At 41.2% G+C, this 22,443-nt stretch overlaps 1 protein-coding gene across 1 annotated transcript in view; it reads right to left on the reverse strand.

Annotated features, from left to right (window-relative positions):
• LOC139758477 (CD63 antigen-like) overlaps window positions 1-22,443 on the reverse strand; it is a 34,984-nt gene that overhangs the window by 2,341 nt on the left and 10,200 nt on the right. Inside the window, exons 2-4 of the mRNA XM_071679950.1 lie at window positions 9,099-9,287; window positions 8,025-8,192; window positions 4,141-4,389 (exon numbers count right to left, since the gene is read on the reverse strand). Of these exons, the coding sequence (XP_071536051.1) occupies window positions 4,141-4,389; window positions 8,025-8,192; window positions 9,099-9,287 (606 nt within the window). The remainder of the gene's footprint in view (window positions 1-4,140; window positions 4,390-8,024; window positions 8,193-9,098; window positions 9,288-22,443) is intronic.

Consider the following 22,443-nt stretch of genomic DNA (forward strand, 5'->3'; position numbering starts at 1 on the left):
AAAGTAAAATATTATACTAAGACAACCAGCTTCCACACTACCATAATGGCTTCTGAACTTGCAACTTTTAATACAAATTTAATGGATTAAGCAAGGCTAAAATCTCCATTCACATCACTATTCTTTTTCTTTTTTTTTTTTCTTTTTTTTGCCGCTGTCTCCCGCGTTTGCGAGGTAGCGCAAGGAAACAGACGAAAGAAATGGCCCAACCCACCCCCATAGACATGCCTTGATTCAACCCACTGACAGCACGTCAACCCCCGTATACCACATCGCTCCAATTCACTCTATTCTTTGCCCTCCTTTCACCCTCCTGCATGTTCAGGCCCCGATCACACAAAATCTTTTTCACTCCATCTTTCCACCTCCAATTTGGTCTCCCTCTTCTCCTCGTTCCCTCCACCTCCGACACATATATCCTCTTGGTCAATCTTTCCTCACTCATTCTCTCCATGTGACCAAACCATTTCAAAACACCCTCTTCTGCTCTCTCAACCACGCTCTTTTTATTTCCACACATCTCTCTTACCCTTACATTACTTACTCGATCAAACCACCTCACACCACACATTGTCCTCAAACATCTCATTTCCAGCACATCCATCCTCCTGCACACAACTCTATCCATAGTCCACGCCTCGCAACCATACAACCTTGTTGGAACCACTATTCCTTCAAACATACCCATTTTTGCTTTCCGAGATAATGTTCTTGACTTCCACACATTCTTCAAGGCTCCCAGAATTTTCGCCCCCCTCCCCCACCCTATGATCCACTTCCGCTTCCATGGTTCCATCCGCTGCCAGATCCACTCCCAGATATCTAAAACACTTCACTTCCTCCACTTTTTCTCCATTCAAACTCACCTCCCAATTGAATTGACCCTCAACCCTACTGTACCTAATAACCTTGCTCTTATTCACATTTACTCTTAACTTTCTTCTTTCACACACTTTACCAAACTCAGTCACCAGCTTCTGCAGTTTCTCACATGAATCAGCCACCAGCGCTGTATCATCAGCGAACAACAACTGACTCACTTCCCAAGCTCTCTCATCCCCAACAGACTTCATACTTGCCCCTCTTTCCAAAACTCTTGCATTCACCTCCCTAACAACCCCATCCATAAACAAATTAAACAACCATGGAGACATCACACACCCCTGCCGCAAACCTACATTCACTGAGAACCAATCACTTTCCTCTCTTCCTACACGTACACATGCCTTACATCCTCGATAAAAACTTTTCACTATTCTTTATAAACATGTATTTTTCATACTTGATCACAGTTTCTCACATTAGAGAGATACCACCAGGAACAGATAAAGCCCACATCCACTCACATCCATTCTCTAGCTATCATGTATAATACACTGAAACAACAGCTCCCTATCCACAACCTGGCCTCATAGGCCTTTCCATGGTTTATCTCAGAAGCTTCAAATACCTTACTTCAGTCCACTGACAGAATACACTCAAACAACAGCTCCCTATCCACAACCAGGCCCCACAGACCTTTCCATAGTTTACCCAGCTTCAAATACCTTGGTTCAGTCCAATGACAGCATGTCAACCACAGTATACTACATCACTCAAATTCACTCTATTCCATGCACGCATTTCACCCTCCTGCATGTTCAGGCCTAGATCACTCAAAATCTTCTTCACCCTATCCTTCTGTCTCCATATTTGTTCTCTGTTCCTCCACTTCTGACACAGACACATATATCTTATTTGTCAACCTCTTCTTATTCATTCTCTCCTTATGTCCAAACCTATTCATCATACCCTCTTCAGTTCTCTCAACTACACTCTTTTCATTACCACACCTCTCAACCTTTATTTACTTACTTGATTAAACCACCTCACAACACAATGTCCTCATACATTTCATTTTCAACACCCATCACCTCTGCACAGCCTTATCTATAGTCCATGCCTAGCATCTGTATCATATCAGTGAAACTACTACACCTTCAAACATACCCATCTTCTGCTATCTATCTACAACTGACATTTGTTCCCTTAGGGAACTCCTTTGATTGGGTGGCCACAGTGAGTCTCCAGAACTGTTAAACTCCAGTGCCGCTTCTTAGTGTTTAGTGCCTCACCCTTAACAGGCCACTGGCAAAGGGGGAACCCCCAGTGGGAGTTTTTTTTTGAGGCTCCTATTTTAATGTTCCCCACCAATTAATATTTTCCCCAAAGTTCCAGTAAAAAAATTTCCAAAAACGACAACCACTAAAGTACCGGCTCGCTAAACCCCTATCATTGGGCCTTGTAGATTTCCCAAACAGGTAATATACCTCCCTCGTCAGTGGCTGCCTATGAACTTCTATGAACACCCATTTTCTGCCCTCCCGGATCATGTTCTCTCTTTCCACAAATTTCTCCACAAAATCTTTTATGCCCTTACCCACTCTGACCACTTTCCACTTTTAAAGGTTCCATGTGCTCCAATTTCCCCTCCCAAAATATCTAAAAAAAACCCTTTACTTCCCCCAATTTTTTCCATTTAAAATCCCTTTCCCAAAATTTTCCCTTAACCCCTGCCAAAAGCCTTTTTAAATTTTAAAAACCCTTTTTCCCCCTTTAAAACCCTCCCCCTTTGCAGTTTCCCCCATGAATACCCCCAGGGAAAGGAAAAAAAAGCCACTTAACCCCTCCCCAAAAATTCTCTTGCCCCTTTTAAAAATTACCCCCAAAACCCCAAATCCCTAAACAAAATTAAAAAAGGGCCTCACAACCCCCCCGTTTTTTTACCCAGAACCTTTCCTTTTTTCCCCTTTTTCCCCTACACACCTTAACCCCATTTAAAAAAATTTTCCATTTTTATTTCATGCCCTTTGCCCGTTTTTACCTTTAAAAACCCCCAAAAATAAACCCTTTTCCACTAACCTTCCTCTCCCATTGGGTTTCCCCTTGAAAAAACCCTCCCTACATTTATTTTTTTATATTTTATTTTGCTTTGTCGCTGTCTCCCGCGTTTGCGAGGTAGTGCAAGGAAACAGACGAAAGAAATGGCCCAACCCACCCCCATACACATGTATATACACACACGTCCACACACGCAAATATACATACCTATACATCTCAATGTACACATATATATACACACACAGACACATACATATATACCCATGCACACAATTCACACTGTCTGCCTTTATTCATTCCCATCGCCACCTCGCCACACATGGAATACCATCCCCCTCCCCCCTCATGTGTGCGAGGTAGCACTAGGAAAAGACAACAAAGGCCCCATTTGTTTACACTCAGTCTCTAGCTGTCATGCAATAATGCCTGAAACCACAGCTCCCTTTCCACATCCAGGCCCCACACAACTTTCCATGGTTTACCCCAGACGCTTCACATGCCCTGATTCAATCCACTGACAGCACGTCAACCCTGGTATACCACATCGATCCAATTCACTCTATTCCTTGCCCTCCTTTCACCCTCCTGCATGTTCAGGCCCCGATCACTCAAAATCTTTTTCACTCCATCTTTCCACCTCCAATTTGGTCTCCAACTTCACCTCGTTCCCTCCACCTCCGACACATATATCCTCTTGGTCAATCTTTCCTCACTCATTCTCTCCATGTGCCCAAACCATTTCAAAACACCCTCTTCTGCTCTCTCAACCACGCTCTTTTTATTTCCACACATCTCTCTTACCCTTACATTACTTACTCGATCAAACCACATTTTTTTTTTTCATACTATTCGCCATTTCCCGCAACAGCGAGGTAGCGTTAAGAACAGAGGACTGGGCCTTTGAGGAAATATCCTCACCTGGCCCTCTTCTCTGTTCCTTCTTTTGGAAAATTAAAACCAAGCAATAACTACCTGTTGTCTAATGCACTCAATTTAAATTATGTTTCTTATAATCATCCTGGGTCAAATTTCTATGACCCAAGTCCTGGTATTACCTAGGCTCTTTCATAAGGCTCCTGCACCCCAAGGATGGAGTAAAGAGTTCTCTGCCAAAATTGTACTCCCACTAATGACTTTTCACTGAAGGTGTAACCTCAAGCAGGTGGAGTCCCACAACACTTCAAATTCCAATTTGTTAACTTTCACAAACAAAATGGGAAAATTTCAATAATAAAATCAAATTCAATAAAATGAATTTACCTGAAGTAAACCAAGCCCAATGATGCCTCCAATGATTGCCCCTAAGTTGGCACGAGCAGAGTCACATATAGCCTTGAAGCAGCCTTCAGTGTAGATTTTGTTTGTGCTTACTGAGGCGTTCCAGATATTATGACCACAACCTTCTTCAATTTTCTTGCAACAAGAGTCAGGTACACCATTGACACTTTCATCACTACCATAAGGAGTGTCCTTCCAGTCAGTGTAATCTTCAGTTCCACAGCACTTGTACTGAGAAAAGTAAATAAATTTGTGTAGCAACAAGGTTATAAGGTTATCATTGCACAATATCTAATTCTGAGCTATATAGCTCAGATGGGAAAATTGCTCATTGACTTTTACAGTAAATATTATCAACAACCATGCAATATGCTGAACATATACTTTGGCTATACTAGGTGAAAAATAAGCAAAAGCAAGAAATAGGAATGATTCTAACAAATAAGGAGGAACACTTCAATTTCTTTTCTGTAACTTGTGCATTCTTAAAGTAAGTATACTTTCAAAAGTTCAAGATTCTATATGTCTTTACAAAATTTGGAGCATAAGCTATCAATTAATGGCTTTCAATATTCCTATTGGGCTCTAACAATGTAAAAGAGCATTTATATAAACGTGTTCTTACAAAGACAAACACATCACCTCACTTCTCAACCTGCAGTCCCACCTTGAAGATGAAGCCAGTTTCCTGTACACTGTGGGAGTTCCATGAAAGGGATTCCCAGGGGAGGAAAGTGCCTCTCAATGAATGACATGCAGGTTGACTGAATTTTGGTGGGATGCAGATATACTCAAAATTAAGTATCTGCTGAGTTATATAAACATCAAAGAGTGGCTGAGAAATGAACTTTCATGGAAAACAACCAAGGTGTGGACTTGTGCATAAACATGAATGTCTACGTTGGGTGCTGTCCAAAGACAATAACTTTTCTTGATCTAAGGGAATGATCTGCCAGAGGAACCAGACTTCAAACTAAATATATTTCCAGAGGATGAATAGTTCATTAAAGAAATATCATGGAGCAATGCAACAACTCAAAATGGGACCTTGACAGACTTCAAAGTTGGTCTGATACTTTGCTGATGAAGTTCAACCCAAGTAAATGTGAAGTAATTAGGATGGGTGAAAACAAAGAAGGCCTCAATATGATCATCATCTCGCAAGAAATAAGGAGCAGGAACCTATTTGCCAAAGAGATTTGGGAGACAACACTGTTCCTGCCCTGTCACCAGAGTCCCACCTTCAGATACTAGTTAAAGAGAGACACTGCCTAACAAATTTTGGAATTACATCATTGAAGATAGTGGACTAAGAAATATTCATTATTTCATGTCTTCCATTGAAACAAAAATAAAATTATTTTCAAGTTCGGTCATAACTAAAGAAGCACAAAGAGCTTAAACAGCAGCTCACTATGAGAACCATATGGTAGAAGAATTAAGACAACTGTTACAAAAAAAAGGATCAAAGGCCTTAAATATGCCTACCTTGGAAGACAGATGAGAGAAGGGTTACCTGATCACAGCCTTCATGTTTTCAAAATAATCGTAACCTAGAAATTGAAAGTTCAGAGAGAGACGTGGGGATAAAACAACTAGCAGACAAGCAATTATGAAAGAAACTTAGGAATGAAGATGAGGTATATGCTGACTACATACAAAAATTCAAATTAGAGTAAATGTACAAGTCCATTCCCTACAAAAATAGGTAATAATTACATAAGCAACACTGAAGCCAGCCAGCATTGCAAAGGTACTTGAAAGCAAGAAGTGAATACTGCACGGTGAGAAGGGAGGAGCAGAGATGTATTGTAAAGAGCTCTGTGGACAAGGTAAAAAACTACCCATAGCCTTTCCACAGTCACAGAAGCAAACTATCTGTTATAAAACAACTAATCACAGTAAGGGCCTTTAAAGGATGAACTGTTGAAGACTATGAAATGTGGGAAACTAAATGATGAATTTAAAGTATTTCCAAAGTGGAGGATGAAACTTCAACAGTGGTAGAAAGAAGGAAGAGGGTACAAGTCTTGGAAAAAATAAAAAATCAGGCCATATAAGGCACATGGCCATATGAAGTCTCTCCACCAAGGCATTTGCTATGCCTATCACAATACTGCTCAAGAGGACACTAAAGTAAGTTCCCAAGACATGGAAAATAACATATGTGCTTATTTCTAACCATTTATGTCTAATGGTCTAAATCTCACACTCTGAGCTTCATTAAACTTGAGTGTCTACTCTCATCTATCATGAACTACAACTTTCTATGAATCTAATACATGCTGCAATTTGCCAGAGCTAGCAGGAGACAGAATCAAACAAATCTTGGTGTCAGTTTCTACCATGCTATGATTTCTAGATGTAAACTACTAGATGTAAACATAAATTTTTTGTCTGCATTTCTACTATAAATCAGGTAAGACAAGGATAGTATATCGTGGTATGATTTGTGAATGTGTACTGTATACAATGCTACTCTATATGACACTGTGTATATGATTTACCATATTTTTGATGAGAAATAGACAGATGAATGGCATCAGCTCAACTGGCAAGCACATGCATCCCTTAAACTTGTTTTTTCCTTAGATCACCCCTTTCTTTGTGGGGTATTAAGAGCATCAACAGAAGACACTTGCTATACACAAAGATATCTAAACAGAGATGGCTATCTCAAAAAAACAAAAAACAAAAAAAAAACAAAAAAATAAAAACAAAGCCAATAGCAGCAAGCCAGCGCTGAGAAATATAGCACTGTTTCCATAGCCCCATCCATCAACAGTGACAATCTATTCAACATGCCTTCATGGACAAAAGCATGAATGAATGAAATAAGATAACTAAATTCGAGGCAGTGTGAGAAAGGCAGAATAGATTGCCCTAAAAAAAATCGTGTTTACAAGATGGCAAAACTAAAAGTGAGCTGAAGGGAAAAGACTAGCACAAGGTGAGGATTAAAGTGAAAATAAACAATATGCAAGCAGGAGAGCATAAAGAATCATAAATTAGCTTGAAAGTAAATATCAGAAAAGGAAGCACAGAGGATAAGAAAAGGAAAGAGCAATGAGTGAGCAAAGCAAAAAGCAGGAGGTGCTAAAACTATGGCAGAGAAGCCAATGAACATAATGGCAAAAACCAAGGCGAACACAAAAGTGAAAAAACAGTAAACATGAAAGTATAAAACTGTGTGAGCAAACAAAAGATATGCAAAGAGAACATGAAAATGAAAGGCAGTGTGTGAACATGTAAATGACAAGTAAAGAGTGGGCATGCAAGTGAAAAGCAGGCAGCAAGCATAAAAATGAAAAGCAGAATGAACAAAACAGAGTAGCAAAGTGTGAACAAAAGTGAGCACAGAGAGGGAACTAAAGCAAAGAGCAGAGAGTGCATAAGTATGATGATTAGAGTGTTATGTGTGATATGCTGAGAGTTGGCATACACGATGAGAGTGAGCAAAAGCGATAAGCATCAAGTGAGGAAATACGATAAGCTGAGAGGGTAAACGTCATATGCAAAGAGTGCAAAAGGGGTGATGAACACATGAAGCAAAAGTGAAGCACAAGAGCAAGGGCACTGCATACACCACAAGAGGCAGTGCAAAACAAAGTAGAAAGCATGCAAGACAGGATGAGACATGGCTAAAAGCAACAGTATTTGGCTGTACTGAAGCCAGTGAAAAAGTATAAACAAATCAGTAAACACAAAAACAAAAAAGCATACATTACAGCAGGATAAAAAGATCACAGACTTTCATGTAAACATGATGCAACAAAATTAAGCATTTTTGTAACACAAGTTAAAAAAAAAAAGAAAAAAAAAAAGCATAAATGACAATACAGAAAATATCACAAACATATACTCACATTCTTCTGCATATCATCCCAAGATTTTTCTACAAGGGTCGTATTATAGTGGTACATTGTTTCATTCATATTCTTTGTGACTAATTCTTCAATATTTGGTCGCAGAACTGCAACTGTAATGGCAGCAGCAAATTCAAGAAGAAGGACAGCAATCATCAAACAAGCAAACTGTAAAGGAAGGAATATATAATGTTAACAAGGTATGGAAAACATTATCAATAACACTTTACAATGCAATTCAAGCATAAAGTAGGGCAATGATACCAGCAAAAATAAAGTTCACTACAAATCAAGTCACAAAAACAACATATTACCATGAAAAACTCCTTATTAATGAACTCTGAAACAGTCATTCAAATATTTACAGAAAAGAAACACTGCAATGCATTCCAAATACCTCTTGAACCAAGTATCACTATACATCTATCTATATTTCTGATGCCTGTTCCTTTTGGGGGAATGGCCATAGCAAGAGAGAATCCATAACTGGAGAAACTCCAGTGTTGCTTCTTAGCGTTTAGTGACACATTCTTAACAAGCCAAAGGAAGAGGGCAACTTTAGGCTAATACCTAATATTCCTACTGAGTACTACTACCTAATGTGTCTAAATAATTCTTCAACTTGCAACTACTATCTACTACTTTGGGCCTTTTTTTATGGCATTTCACTATTCTTACCCATTCAATTCCACTTATTGGAACAGATCTAAATTTGCACTGCAACACAATAGAACTTAAGATCAAAATAGCTTGTAATATACACATCTTCAATCTTGCATTAACTCTTAACATCCTACAGGTTTTAATCTCATAAAGAGTGTGTAGAATCACCTCATTAAATTCTTACATTAACATGTACAAATCTTTTTACAAATCACAACTAAATTATAGCTATTTTATATGGTATGTGCACATGTACTTACCACCCTAAGCATGACAACATTTTCATTCTTGGCTCCACAGCAGCAAAAGGAGATGACTAGAATGATTGTAATCGACTATCCTAAGAATGACAACATTTTCATTCTTGGCTCCACAGCATCCAGAGGAGATGACTAGAATGATTATACTTACTATCCTAAGCATGGCAACATTTTCTTTCTTGGCTCCACAGCAGCCAAAGAAGGAGATGACTAGAATGACAAATCCCAAGATGATGACACCAATTGCTGGGGTTTCATATTTTTCACCAAAGAAGTCCATATATGAGCTGAAGAAAACTTGAGCTATAGCCCCCACCACAATCAGGATCAGCCCAGACAACTGCAAAAAAAATTCATAGTGAGGCATGGCACATCATACATAAAATAAATATCAAAGAGCTATCAATACAAGGTCATTGAGAGCAATTGTGCACAGAAGTAAGAGCATCTTGTACAAGATGTGCAAGATCTAATTACAACTTTCTACATGGTCTACAGGATAATTTCTAAAATATGGAAGTGTCAAGGTTGGGTGCACTAATCAAAGTAAAAACTTATAGTATGGTAGATTACTATGGCATTGAAAACTTACAGAACAACCATAAAAACACCATCATAACACAAGTGAACAGTGAAACACAAATAATTATGTTAAGCAAATTTACCAACAGCAAACAAAACTGAGTGACAACACCAATGATGAGTATTTTCATGACATTAACACACTTACACATATAATACTGTGAGCAATAACATGTTTTCCGAGTCAAAATCGAAGCGAATGTAGATGCAACAATCTTTCAAAGCCAATCAATACAACCAAAAAAATCGTTATACCAGGTTTTCAGTTCTAACCCTCAAAATACAACTTCAGAAGTGGTAGAGGATGTGTGGATCAGGTGTTTGCTTTGAAGAATGTATGTGAGAAATACTTAGAAAAGCAAATGGATTTGTATGTAGCATTTATGGATCTGGAGAAGGCATATGATAGAGTTGATAGAGATGCTCTGTGGAAGGTATTAAGAATATATGGTGTGGGAGGCAAGTTGTTAGAAGCAGTGAAAAGTTTTTATCGAGGATGTAAGGCATGTGTACGTGTAGGAAGAGAGGAAAGTGATTGGTTCTCAGTGAATGTAGGTTTGCGGCAGGGGTGTGTGATGTCTCCATGGTTGTTTAATTTGTTTATGGATGGGGTTGTTAGGGAGGTAAATGCAAGAGTCTTGGAAAGAGGGGCAAGTATGAAGTCTGTTGGGGATGAGAGAGCTTGGGAAGTGAGTCAGTTGTTGTTCGCTGATGATACAGCGCTGGTGGCGGATTCATGTGAGAAACTGCAGAAGCTGGTGACGGAGTTTGGTAAAGTGTGTGGAAGAAGAAAGTTAAGAGTAAATGTGAATAAGAGCAAGGTTATTAGGTACAGTAGGGTTGAGGGTCAAGTCAATTGGGAGGTGAGTTTGAATGGAGAAAAACTGGAGGAAGTGAAGTGTTTTAGATATCTGGGAGTGGATCTGTCAGCGGATGGAACCATGGAAGCGGAAGTGGATCATAGGGTGGGGGAGGGGGCGAAAATTTTGGGAGCCTTGAAAAATGTGTGGAAGTCGAGAACATTATCCCGGAAAGCAAAAATGGGTATGTTTGAAGGAATAGTGGTTCCAACAATGTTGTATGGTTGCGAGGCGTGGGCTATGGATAGAGTTGTGCGCAGGAGGATGGATGTGCTGGAAATGAGATGTTTGAGGACAATGTGTGGTGTGAGGTGGTTTGATCGAGTAAGTAACGTAAGGGTAAGAGAGATGTGTGGAAATAAAAAGAGCGTGGTTGAGAGAGCAGAAGAGGGTGTTTTGAAGTGGTTTGGGCACATGGAGAGAATGAGTGAGGAAAGATTGACCAAGAGGATATATGTGTCGGAGGTGGAGGGAACGAGGAGAAGAGGGAGACCAAATTGGAGGTGGAAAGATGGAGTGAAAAGGATTTTGTGTGATCGGGGCCTGAACATGCAGGAGGGTGAAAGGAGGGCAAGGAATAGAGTGAATTGGAGCGATGTGGTATACAGGGGTTGACGTGCTGTCAGTGGATTGAATCAAGGCATGTGAAGCGTCCGGGGTAAACCATGGAAAGCTGTGTAGGTATGTATATTTGCGTGTGTGGACGTGTGTATGTACATGTGTATGGGAGGGGTTGGGCCATTTCTTTCATCTGTTTCCTTGCGCTACCTCGCAAACGCGGGAGACAGCGACAAAGTATTAAAAAAAAAAAAAAAAAAAAAAAAAAAAAAAAATAACCTTACAGTTTCAAAGATATTCATCTAACAATAACAACCACTTCATAAATATATTTCACCTATTACTCATGTTCTCATAAGTTTGAAGTTTCATGGTCGTTTAAGTACAAAACTACACAGTACGAGTAAGTCCCAAGCCTAAAGTCAGCTGTCATTCTGCATATCCTATTATTCATTATATCTTTACCAAAAAATCTGATTACTTTTATGTTACCTGAGATGGCAAGGGCAACTGAGGTCCTAATCATGGCCACCCCATTAATGCTATATATATATATATATATATATATATATATATATATATATATATATATATATATATATATATATATATATATATTTTTCTTTCTTTTCTTTCAAACTATTCGCCATTTCCCGCATTAGCGAGGTAGCGTTAAGAACAGAGGACTGGGCCTTTGAGGGAATACCCTCACCTGGCCGAATTCTCTGTTCCTTCTTTTGGAAAATTAAAAAAAAAAAAATGAGAGGGGAGGATTTCCAGCCCCCCGCTCCCTCCCCTTTTAGTCGCCTTCTACGACACGCAGGGAATACGTGGGAAGTATTCTTTCTCCCCTATCCCCAGGGATAATATATATATATATATATATATATATATATATATATATATATATATATATATATATATATATATATTATATCTTTTTATTATACTTTGTCGCTGTCTCCCGCGTTTGCGAGGTAGCGCAAGGAAACAGACGAAAGAAATGGCCCAACCCCCCCCCCTACACATGTATATACATACGTCCACACACGCAAATATACATACCTACACAGCTTTCCATGGTTTACCCCAGACGCTTCACATGCCCTGCTTCAATCCACTGACAGCACGTCAACCCCGGTATACCACATCGCTCCAATTCACTCTATTCCTTGCCCTCCTTTCACCCTCCTGCATGTTCAGGCCCCGATCACACAAAATCTTTTTCACTCCATCTTTCCACCTCCAATTTGGTCTCCCTCTTCTCCTTGTTCCCTCCACCTCCGACACATATATCCTCTTGGTCAATCTTTCCTCACTCATCCTCTCCATGTGCCCAAACCACTTCAAAACACCCTCTTCTGCTCTCTCAACCACGCTCTTTTTATTTCCACACATCTCTCTTACCCTTACGTTACTCACTCGATCAAACCACCTCACACCACACATTGTCCTCAAACATCTCATTTCCAGCACATCCATCCTCCTGCGCACAACTCTATCCATAGCCCATGCCTCGCAACCATACAACACTGTTGGAACCACTATTCCTTCAAACATACCCATTTTTGCTTTCCAGGATAATGTTCTCGACTTCCACACATTCTTCAAGGCCCCCAGGATTTTCGCCCCCTCCCCCACCCTATGATCCACTTCCGCTTCCATGGTTCCATCCGCTGCCAGATCCACTCCCAGATATCTAAAACACTTCACTTCCTCCAGTTTTTCTCCATTCAAACTCACCTCCCAATTGACTTGACCCTCAACCCTACTGTACCTAATAACCTTGCTCTTATTCACATTTACTCTTAACTTTCTTCTTCCACACACTTTTCTAAACTCAGTCACCAGCTTCTGCAGTTTCTCACATGAATCAGCCACCAGCGCTGTATCATCAGCGAACAACAACTGACTCACTTCCCAAGCCCTCTCATCCCCAAGAGACTTCATACTTGCCCCTCTTTCCAAAACCCTTGCATTTACCTCCCTAACAACCCCATCCATAAACAAATTAAACAACCATGGAGACATCACACACCCCTGCCGCAAACCTACATTCACTGAGAACCAATCACTTTCCTCTCTTCCTACACGTACACATGCCTTACATCCTCGATAAAAACTTTTCACTGCTTCTAACAACTTTCCTCCCACACCATATATTCTTAATACCTTCCACAGAGCATCTCTATCAACTCTATCATATGCCTTCTCCAGATCCATAAATGCTACATACAAATCCATTTGCTTTTCTAAGTATTTCTCACATACATTCTTCAAAGCAAACACCTGATCCACACATCCTCTACCACTTCTGAAACCACACTGCTCTTCCCCAATCTGATGCTCTGTACATGCCTTCACCCTCTCAATCAGTACCCTCCCATATAATATATATATATATATATATATATATATATATATATATATTTTTTTTTTTGCTGTCTCCCGCGTTTGCGAGGTAGCGCAAGGAACAGACAAAAGAAATGGCCCAACACACCCCCATACACATGTATATACATACGTCCACACACGCAAATATACATACCTACACAGCTTTCCATGGTTTACCCCAGACGCTTCACATGCCTTGATTCAATCCACTGACAGCACGTCAACCCCGGTATACCACATCGCTCCAATTCACTCTATTCTTTGCCCTCCTTTCACCCTCCTGCATGTTCAGGCCCCGATCACACAAAATCTTTTTCACTCCATCTTTCCACCTCCAATTTGGTCTCCCTCTTCTACCCGTTCCCTCCACCTCCGACACATATATCCTCTTGGTCAATCTTTCCTCACTCATTCTCTCCATGTGACCAAACCATTTCAAAACACCCTCTTCTGCTCTCTCAACCACGCTCTTTTTATTTCCACACATCTCTCTTACCCTTACGTTACTTACTCGATCAAACCACCTCACACCACACATTGTCCTCAAACATCTCATTTCCAGCACATCCATCCTCCTGCGCACAACTCTATCCATAGTCCACGCCTCGCAACCATACAACAATATATATATATATATTTTTTATTCTTATTATACTCTGTCGCTGTCTCCCGCGTTTGCGAGGTAGCGCAAGGAAACAGACGAAAGAAATGGCCCAACCCACCCCCATACACATGTATATACATACGTCCACACACGCAAATATACATACCTACACAGCTTTCCATGGTTTACCCCAGACGCTTCACATGCCTTGATTCAATCCACTGACAGCACGTCAACCCCGGTATACCACAACGCTCCAATTCCCTCTATTCCTTGCCCTCCTTTCACCCTCCTGCATGTTCAGGCCCCGATCACACAAAATCTTTTTCACTCCATCTTTCCACCTCCAATTTGGTCTCCCTCTTCTCCTCGTTCCCTCCACCTCCGACACATATATCCTCTTGGTCAATCTTTCCTCACTCATTCTCTCCATGTGCCCAAACCACTTCAAAACACCCTCTTCTGCTCTCTCAACCACGGTCTTTTTATTTCCACACATCTCTCTTACCCTTACGTTACTCACTCGATCAAACCACCTCACACCACACATTGTCCTCAAACATCTCATTTCCAGCACATCCATCCTCCTGCGCACAACTCTATCCATAGCCCACGCCTCGCAACCATACAACATTGTTGGAACCACTATTCCTTCAAACATACCCATTTTTGCTTTCCGAGATAATGTTCTCGACTTCCACACATTCTTCAAGGCCCCCAAAATTTTCGCCCCCTCCCCCACCCTATGATCCACTTCCGCTTCCATGGTTCCATCCGCTGCCAGATCCACTCCCAGATATCTAAAACACTTCACTTCCTCCAGTTTTTCTCCATTCAAACTCACCTCCCAATTGACTTGACCCTCAACCCTACTGTACCTAATAACCTTGCTCTTATTCACATTTACTCTTAACTTTCTTCTTCCACACACTTTACCAAACTCAGTCACCAGTTTCTGCAGTTTCTCACATGAATCAGCCACCAGCGCTGTATCATCAGCGAACAACAACTGACTCACTTCCCAAGCTCTCTCATCCCCAACAGACTTCATACTTGCCCCTCTTTCCAAAACTCTTGCATTTACCTCCCTAACAACCCCATCCATAAACAAATTAAACAACCATGGAGACATCACACACCCCTGCCGCAAACCTACATTCACTGAGAACCAATCACTTTCCTCTCTTCCTACACGTACACATGCCTTACATCCTCGATAAAAACTTTTCACTGCTTCTAACAACTTTCCTCCCACACCATATATTCTTAATACCTTCCACAGAGCATCTCTATCAACTCTATCATATGCCTTCTCCAGATCCATAAATGCTACATACAAATCCATTTGCTTTTCTAAGTATTTCTCACATACATTCTTCAAAGCAAACACCTGATCCACACATCCTCTACCACTTCTGAAACCACACTGCTCTTCCCCAATCTGATGCTCTGTACATGCCTTCACTCTCTCAATCAATACCCTCCCATATAATTTACCAGGAATACTCAACAAACTTATACCTCTGTAATTTGAGCACTCACTCTTATCCCCTTTGCCTTTGTACAATGGCACTATGCATGCATTCCGCCAATCCTCAGGCACCTCACCATGAGTCATACATACATTAAATAACCTTACCAACCAGTCAACAATACAGTCACCCCCTTTTTTAATAAATTCCACTGCAATACCATCCAAACCTGCTGCCTTGCCGGCTTTCATCTTCCGCAAAGCTTTCACTACCTCTTCTCTGTTTACCAAATCATTTTCCCTAACCCTCTCACTTTGCACACCACCTCGACCAAAACACCCTATATCTGCCACTCTATCATCAAACACATTCAACAAACCTTCAAAATACTCACTCCATCTCCTTCTCACATCACCACTACTTGTTATCACCTCCCCATTTGCGCCCTTCACTGAAGTTCCCATTTGCTCCCTTGTCTTACGCACTTTATTTACCTCCTTCCAGAACATCTTTTTATTCTCCCTAAAATTTAATGATACTCTCTCACCCCAACTCTCATTTGCCCTTTTTTTCACCTCTTGCACCTTTCTCTTGACCTCCTGTCTCTTTCTTTTATACATCTCCCACTCAATTGCATTTTTTCCCTGCAAAAATCGTCCAAATGCCTCTCTCTTCTCTTTCACTAATACTCTTACTTCTTCATCCCACCACTCACTACCCTTTCTAATCAACCCACCTCCCACTCTTCTCATGCCACAAGCATCTTTTGCGCAATCCATCACTGATTCCCTAAATACATCCCATTCCTCCCCCACTCCCCTTGCTTCCATTGTTCTCACCTTTTTCCATTCTGTACTCAGTCTCTCCTGGTACTTCCTCACACAGGTCTCCTTCTCAAGCTCACTTACTCTCACCACCCTCTTCACCCCAACATTCACTCTTCTTTTCTGAAAACCCATACAGATCTTCACCTTAGCCTCCACAAGATAATGATCAGACATCCCTCCAGTTGCACCTCTCAGCACATTAACATCCAAAAGTCTCTCTTTCGCACGCCTGTCAATTAACACGTAATCCAATAACGCTCTCTGGCCATCTCTCCTACTTACATAAGTATACTTATGTATATCTCGCTTTTTAAACCAGGTATTCCCAATCATCAGTCCTTTTTCAGCACATAAATCTACAAGCTCTTCACCATTTCCATTTACAACACTGAACACCCCATGTATACCAATTATTCCCTCAACTGCCACATTACTCACCTTTGCATTCAAATCACCCATCACTATAACCCGGTCTCGTGCATCAAAACCACTAACACACTCATTCAGCTGCTCCCAAAACACTTGCCTCTCTTGATCTTTCTTCTCATGCCTAGGTGCATATGCACCAATAATCACCCACCTCTCTCCATCAACTTTCAGTTTTACCCATATTAATCGAGAATTTACTTTCTTACACTCTATCACATACTCCCACAACTCCTGTTTCAGGAGTATTGCTACTCCTTCCCTTGCTCTTGTCCTCTCACTAACCCCTGACTTTACTCCCCAGACATTCCCAAACCACTCTTCCCCTTTACCCTTGAGCTTCGTTTCACTCAGAGCCAAAACATCCAGGTTCCTTTCCTCAAACATACTACCTATCTCTCCTTTTTTCACATCTTGGTTAAATCCACACACATTTAGGCACCCCACTCTGAGCCTTCGTGGAGGCTGAGCACTCCCGCGTGACTCCTTCTGTTTCCCATTTTAGAAAGTTAATACAAGGAGGGGAGGATTTCTGGCCCCCCGCTCCCGTCCCCTTAGTCGCTTTCTACGACACGCGAGGAATACGTGGGAAGTATTCTTTCCCTTCCCCCACCCCCCTTTTTAGGGATAAAAAATTTTTTATATTTTATTTTTGGTTTTTTTTTTATAAATATATTTTTTAATTTTTATATTTTATTAAAATTTTTTAAAAATTTTTTTAACCCAGTTTTTGGGGGGTTTCCCCATTTTTTCTTTTTTCCCTTCGTTACCTCGCAAACCAACACCACAAACCCCAAAAAAAAAAAAAATTTAAATTATATAATTTAAATAAAAAATATATATATATATATATATAATATATATAATATTTTTTAATATATATAAAATTATATTATATAAAATTATATATATATTTTTTTTTTTTTCTTTTTTGTGTCTCCCGCGTTTGCGAGGTAGCGAAAGGGAAAACAGACGAAAGAAAGGGCCCCAAACCCCCCCCCCCATACCATTTTTAAAAACACCGTCCACAAAAAAAATATACATACCTACCGCTTTCCATGGTTTCCCCCAGACGCTTAACATCCCTTTGATTAATCCACTGAAGACGTAAACCCCCGGGTATCCCACATCGCTCCAATTCACTCTATTCCTTGCCCTCCTTTCACCCTCCTGCATTTTTAAAGGCCCCGATCACACAAAATTTTTTTCACTCCATTTTTTTCCACCTCCAATTTGGTCTCCCTCTTTCCTCGTTCCCTCCACCCCCCCCGACACTTAATCCTTTTGGGGTCAATCTTTCCTCACTCATTCTCTCCAGGCCCCAAAAACCATTTAAAAACACCCTCTTTGCTCTCTCAACCAGCTCTTTTTTTTCCACACATCTCTCTTACCCTTACGTTATTTACTCGATAAAAACCCACCTCACACCACACATTGTCCTCAAACATCTCATTTCCAGCACATCCATCCTCCTGCGCACAACTCTATCCATAGCCCATGCCTCGCAACCATACAACACTGTTGGAACCACTATTCCTTCAAACATACCCATTTTTGCTTTCCAGGATAATGTTCTCGACTTCCACACATTCTTCAAGGCCCCCAGGATTTTCGCCCCCTCCCCCACCCTATGATCCACTTCCGCTTCCATGGTTCCATCCGCTGCCAGATCCACTCCCAGATATCTAAAACACTTCACTTCCTCCAGTTTTTCTCCATTCAAACTCACCTCCCAATTGACTTGACCCTCAACCCTACTGTACCTAATAACCTTGCTCTTATTCACATTTACTCTTAACTTTCTTCTTCCACACACTTTTCAAACTCAGTCACCAGCTTCTGCAGTTTCTCACATGAATCAGCCACCAGCGCTGTATCATCAGCGAACAACAACTGACTCACTTCCCAAGCTCTCTCATCCCCAACAGACTTCATACTTGCCCCTCTTTCCAAAACCCTTGCATTTACCTCCCTAACAACCCCATCCATAAACAAATTAAACAACCATGGAGACATCACACACCCCTGCCGCAAACCTACATTCACTGAGAACCAATCACTTTCCTCTCTTCCTACACGTACACATGCCTTACATCCTCGATAAAAACTTTTCACTGCTTCTAACAACTTTCCTCCCACACCATATATTCTTAATACCTTCCACAGAGCATCTCTATCAACTCTATCATATGCCTTCTCCAGATCCATAAATGCTACATACAAATCCATTTGCTTTTCTAAGTATTTCTCACATACATTCTTCAAAGCAAACACCTGATCCACACATCCTCTACCACTTCTGAAACCACACTGCTCTTCCCCAATCTGATGCTCTGTACATGCCTTCACCCTCTCAATCAGTACCCTCCCATATAATATATATATATATATATATATATATATATATTTTTTTTTGCTGTCTCCCGCGTTTGCGAGGTAGCGCAAGGAACAGACAAAAGAAATGGCCCAACACACCCCCATACACATGTATATACATACGTCCACACACGCAAATATACATACCTACACAGCTTTCCATGGTTTACCCCAGACGCTTCACATGCCTTGATTCAATCCACTGACAGCACGTCAACCCCGGTATACCACATCGCTCCAATTCACTCTATTCTTTGCCCTCCTTTCACCCTCCTGCATGTTCAGGCCCCGATCACACAAAATCTTTTTCACTCCATCTTTCCACCTCCAATTTGGTCTCCCTCTTCTACCCGTTCCCTCCACCTCCGACACATATATCCTCTTGGTCAATCTTTCCTCACTCATTCTCTCCATGTGACCAAACCATTTCAAAACACCCTCTTCTGCTCTCTCAACCACGCTCTTTTTATTTCCACACATCTCTCTTACCCTTACGTTACTTACTCGATCAAACCACCTCACACCACACATTGTCCTCAAACATCTCATTTCCAGCACATCCATCCTCCTGCGCACAACTCTATCCATAGTCCACGCCTCGCAACCATACAACAATATATATATATATATTTTTTATTCTTATTATACTCTGTCGCTGTCTCCCGCGTTTGCGAGGTAGCGCAAGGAAACAGACGAAAGAAATGGCCCAACCCACCCCCATACACATGTATATACATACGTCCACACACGCAAATATACATACCTACACAGCTTTCCATGGTTTACCCCAGACGCTTCACATGCCTTGATTCAATCCACTGACAGCACGTCAACCCCGGTATACCACAACGCTCCAATTCCCTCTATTCCTTGCCCTCCTTTCACCCTCCTGCATGTTCAGGCCCCGATCACACAAAATCTTTTTCACTCCATCTTTCCACCTCCAATTTGGTCTCCCTCTTCTCCTCGTTCCCTCCACCTCCGACACATATATCCTCTTGGTCAATCTTTCCTCACTCATTCTCTCCATGTGCCCAAACCACTTCAAAACACCCTCTTCTGCTCTCTCAACCACGGTCTTTTTATTTCCACACATCTCTCTTACCCTTACGTTACTCACTCGATCAAACCACCTCACACCACACATTGTCCTCAAACATCTCATTTCCAGCACATCCATCCTCCTGCGCACAACTCTATCCATAGCCCACGCCTCGCAACCATACAACATTGTTGGAACCACTATTCCTTCAAACATACCCATTTTTGCTTTCCGAGATAATGTTCTCGACTTCCACACATTCTTCAAGGCCCCCAAAATTTTCGCCCCCTCCCCCACCCTATGATCCACTTCCGCTTCCATGGTTCCATCCGCTGCCAGATCCACTCCCAGATATCTAAAACACTTCACTTCCTCCAGTTTTTCTCCATTCAAACTCACCTCCCAATTGACTTGACCCTCAACCCTACTGTACCTAATAACCTTGCTCTTATTCACATTTACTCTTAACTTTCTTCTTCCACACACTTTACCAAACTCAGTCACCAGTTTCTGCAGTTTCTCACATGAATCAGCCACCAGCGCTGTATCATCAGCGAACAACAACTGACTCACTTCCCAAGCTCTCTCATCCCCAACAGACTTCATACTTGCCCCTCTTTCCAAAACTCTTGCATTTACCTCCCTAACAACCCCATCCATAAACAAATTAAACAACCATGGAGACATCACACACCCCTGCCGCAAACCTACATTCACTGAGAACCAATCACTTTCCTCTCTTCCTACACGTACACATGCCTTACATCCTCGATAAAAACTTTTCACTGCTTCTAACAACTTTCCTCCCACACCATATATTCTTAATACCTTCCACAGAGCATCTCTATCAACTCTATCATATGCCTTCTCCAGATCCATAAATGCTACATACAAATCCATTTGCTTTTCTAAGTATTTCTCACATACATTCTTCAAAGCAAACACCTGATCCACACATCCTCTACCACTTCTGAAACCACACTGCTCTTCCCCAATCTGATGCTCTGTACATGCCTTCACTCTCTCAATCAATACCCTCCCATATAATTTACCAGGAATACTCAACAAACTTATACCTCTGTAATTTGAGCACTCACTCTTATCCCCTTTGCCTTTGTACAATGGCACTATGCATGCATTCCGCCAATCCTCAGGCACCTCACCATGAGTCATACATACATTAAATAACCTTACCAACCAGTCAACAATACAGTCACCCCCTTTTTTAATAAATTCCACTGCAATACCATCCAAACCTGCTGCCTTGCCGGCTTTCATCTTCCGCAAAGCTTTCACTACCTCTTCTCTGTTTACCAAATCATTTTCCCTAACCCTCTCACTTTGCACACCACCTCGACCAAAACACCCTATATCTGCCACTCTATCATCAAACACATTCAACAAACCTTCAAAATACTCACTCCATCTCCTTCTCACATCACCACTACTTGTTATCACCTCCCCATTTGCGCCCTTCACTGAAGTTCCCATTTGCTCCCTTGTCTTACGCACTTTATTTACCTCCTTCCAGAACATCTTTTTATTCTCCCTAAAATTTAATGATACTCTCTCACCCCAACTCTCATTTGCCCTTTTTTTCACCTCTTGCACCTTTCTCTTGACCTCCTGTCTCTTTCTTTTATACATCTCCCACTCAATTGCATTTTTTCCCTGCAAAAATCGTCCAAATGCCTCTCTCTTCTCTTTCACTAATACTCTTACTTCTTCATCCCACCACTCACTACCCTTTCTAATCAACCCACCTCCCACTCTTCTCATGCCACAAGCATCTTTTGCGCAATCCATCACTGATTCCCTAAATACATCCCATTCCTCCCCCACTCCCCTTGCTTCCATTGTTCTCACCTTTTTCCATTCTGTACTCAGTCTCTCCTGGTACTTCCTCACACAGGTCTCCTTCTCAAGCTCACTTACTCTCACCACCCTCTTCACCCCAACATTCACTCTTCTTTTCTGAAAACCCATACAGATCTTCACCTTAGCCTCCACAAGATAATGATCAGACATCCCTCCAGTTGCACCTCTCAGCACATTAACATCCAAAAGTCTCTCTTTCGCACGCCTGTCAATTAACACGTAATCCAATAACGCTCTCTGGCCATCTCTCCTACTTACATAAGTATACTTATGTATATCTCGCTTTTTAAACCAGGTATTCCCAATCATCAGTCCTTTTTCAGCACATAAATCTACAAGCTCTTCACCATTTCCATTTACAACACTGAACACCCCATGTATACCAATTATTCCCTCAACTGCCACATTACTCACCTTTGCATTCAAATCACCCATCACTATAACCCGGTCTCGTGCATCAAAACCACTAACACACTC

This window comes from Panulirus ornatus, chromosome 30 (assembly GCF_036320965.1).
Source record: "Panulirus ornatus isolate Po-2019 chromosome 30, ASM3632096v1, whole genome shotgun sequence".
Classification (NCBI taxonomy): domain Eukaryota; kingdom Metazoa; phylum Arthropoda; class Malacostraca; order Decapoda; family Palinuridae; genus Panulirus; species Panulirus ornatus.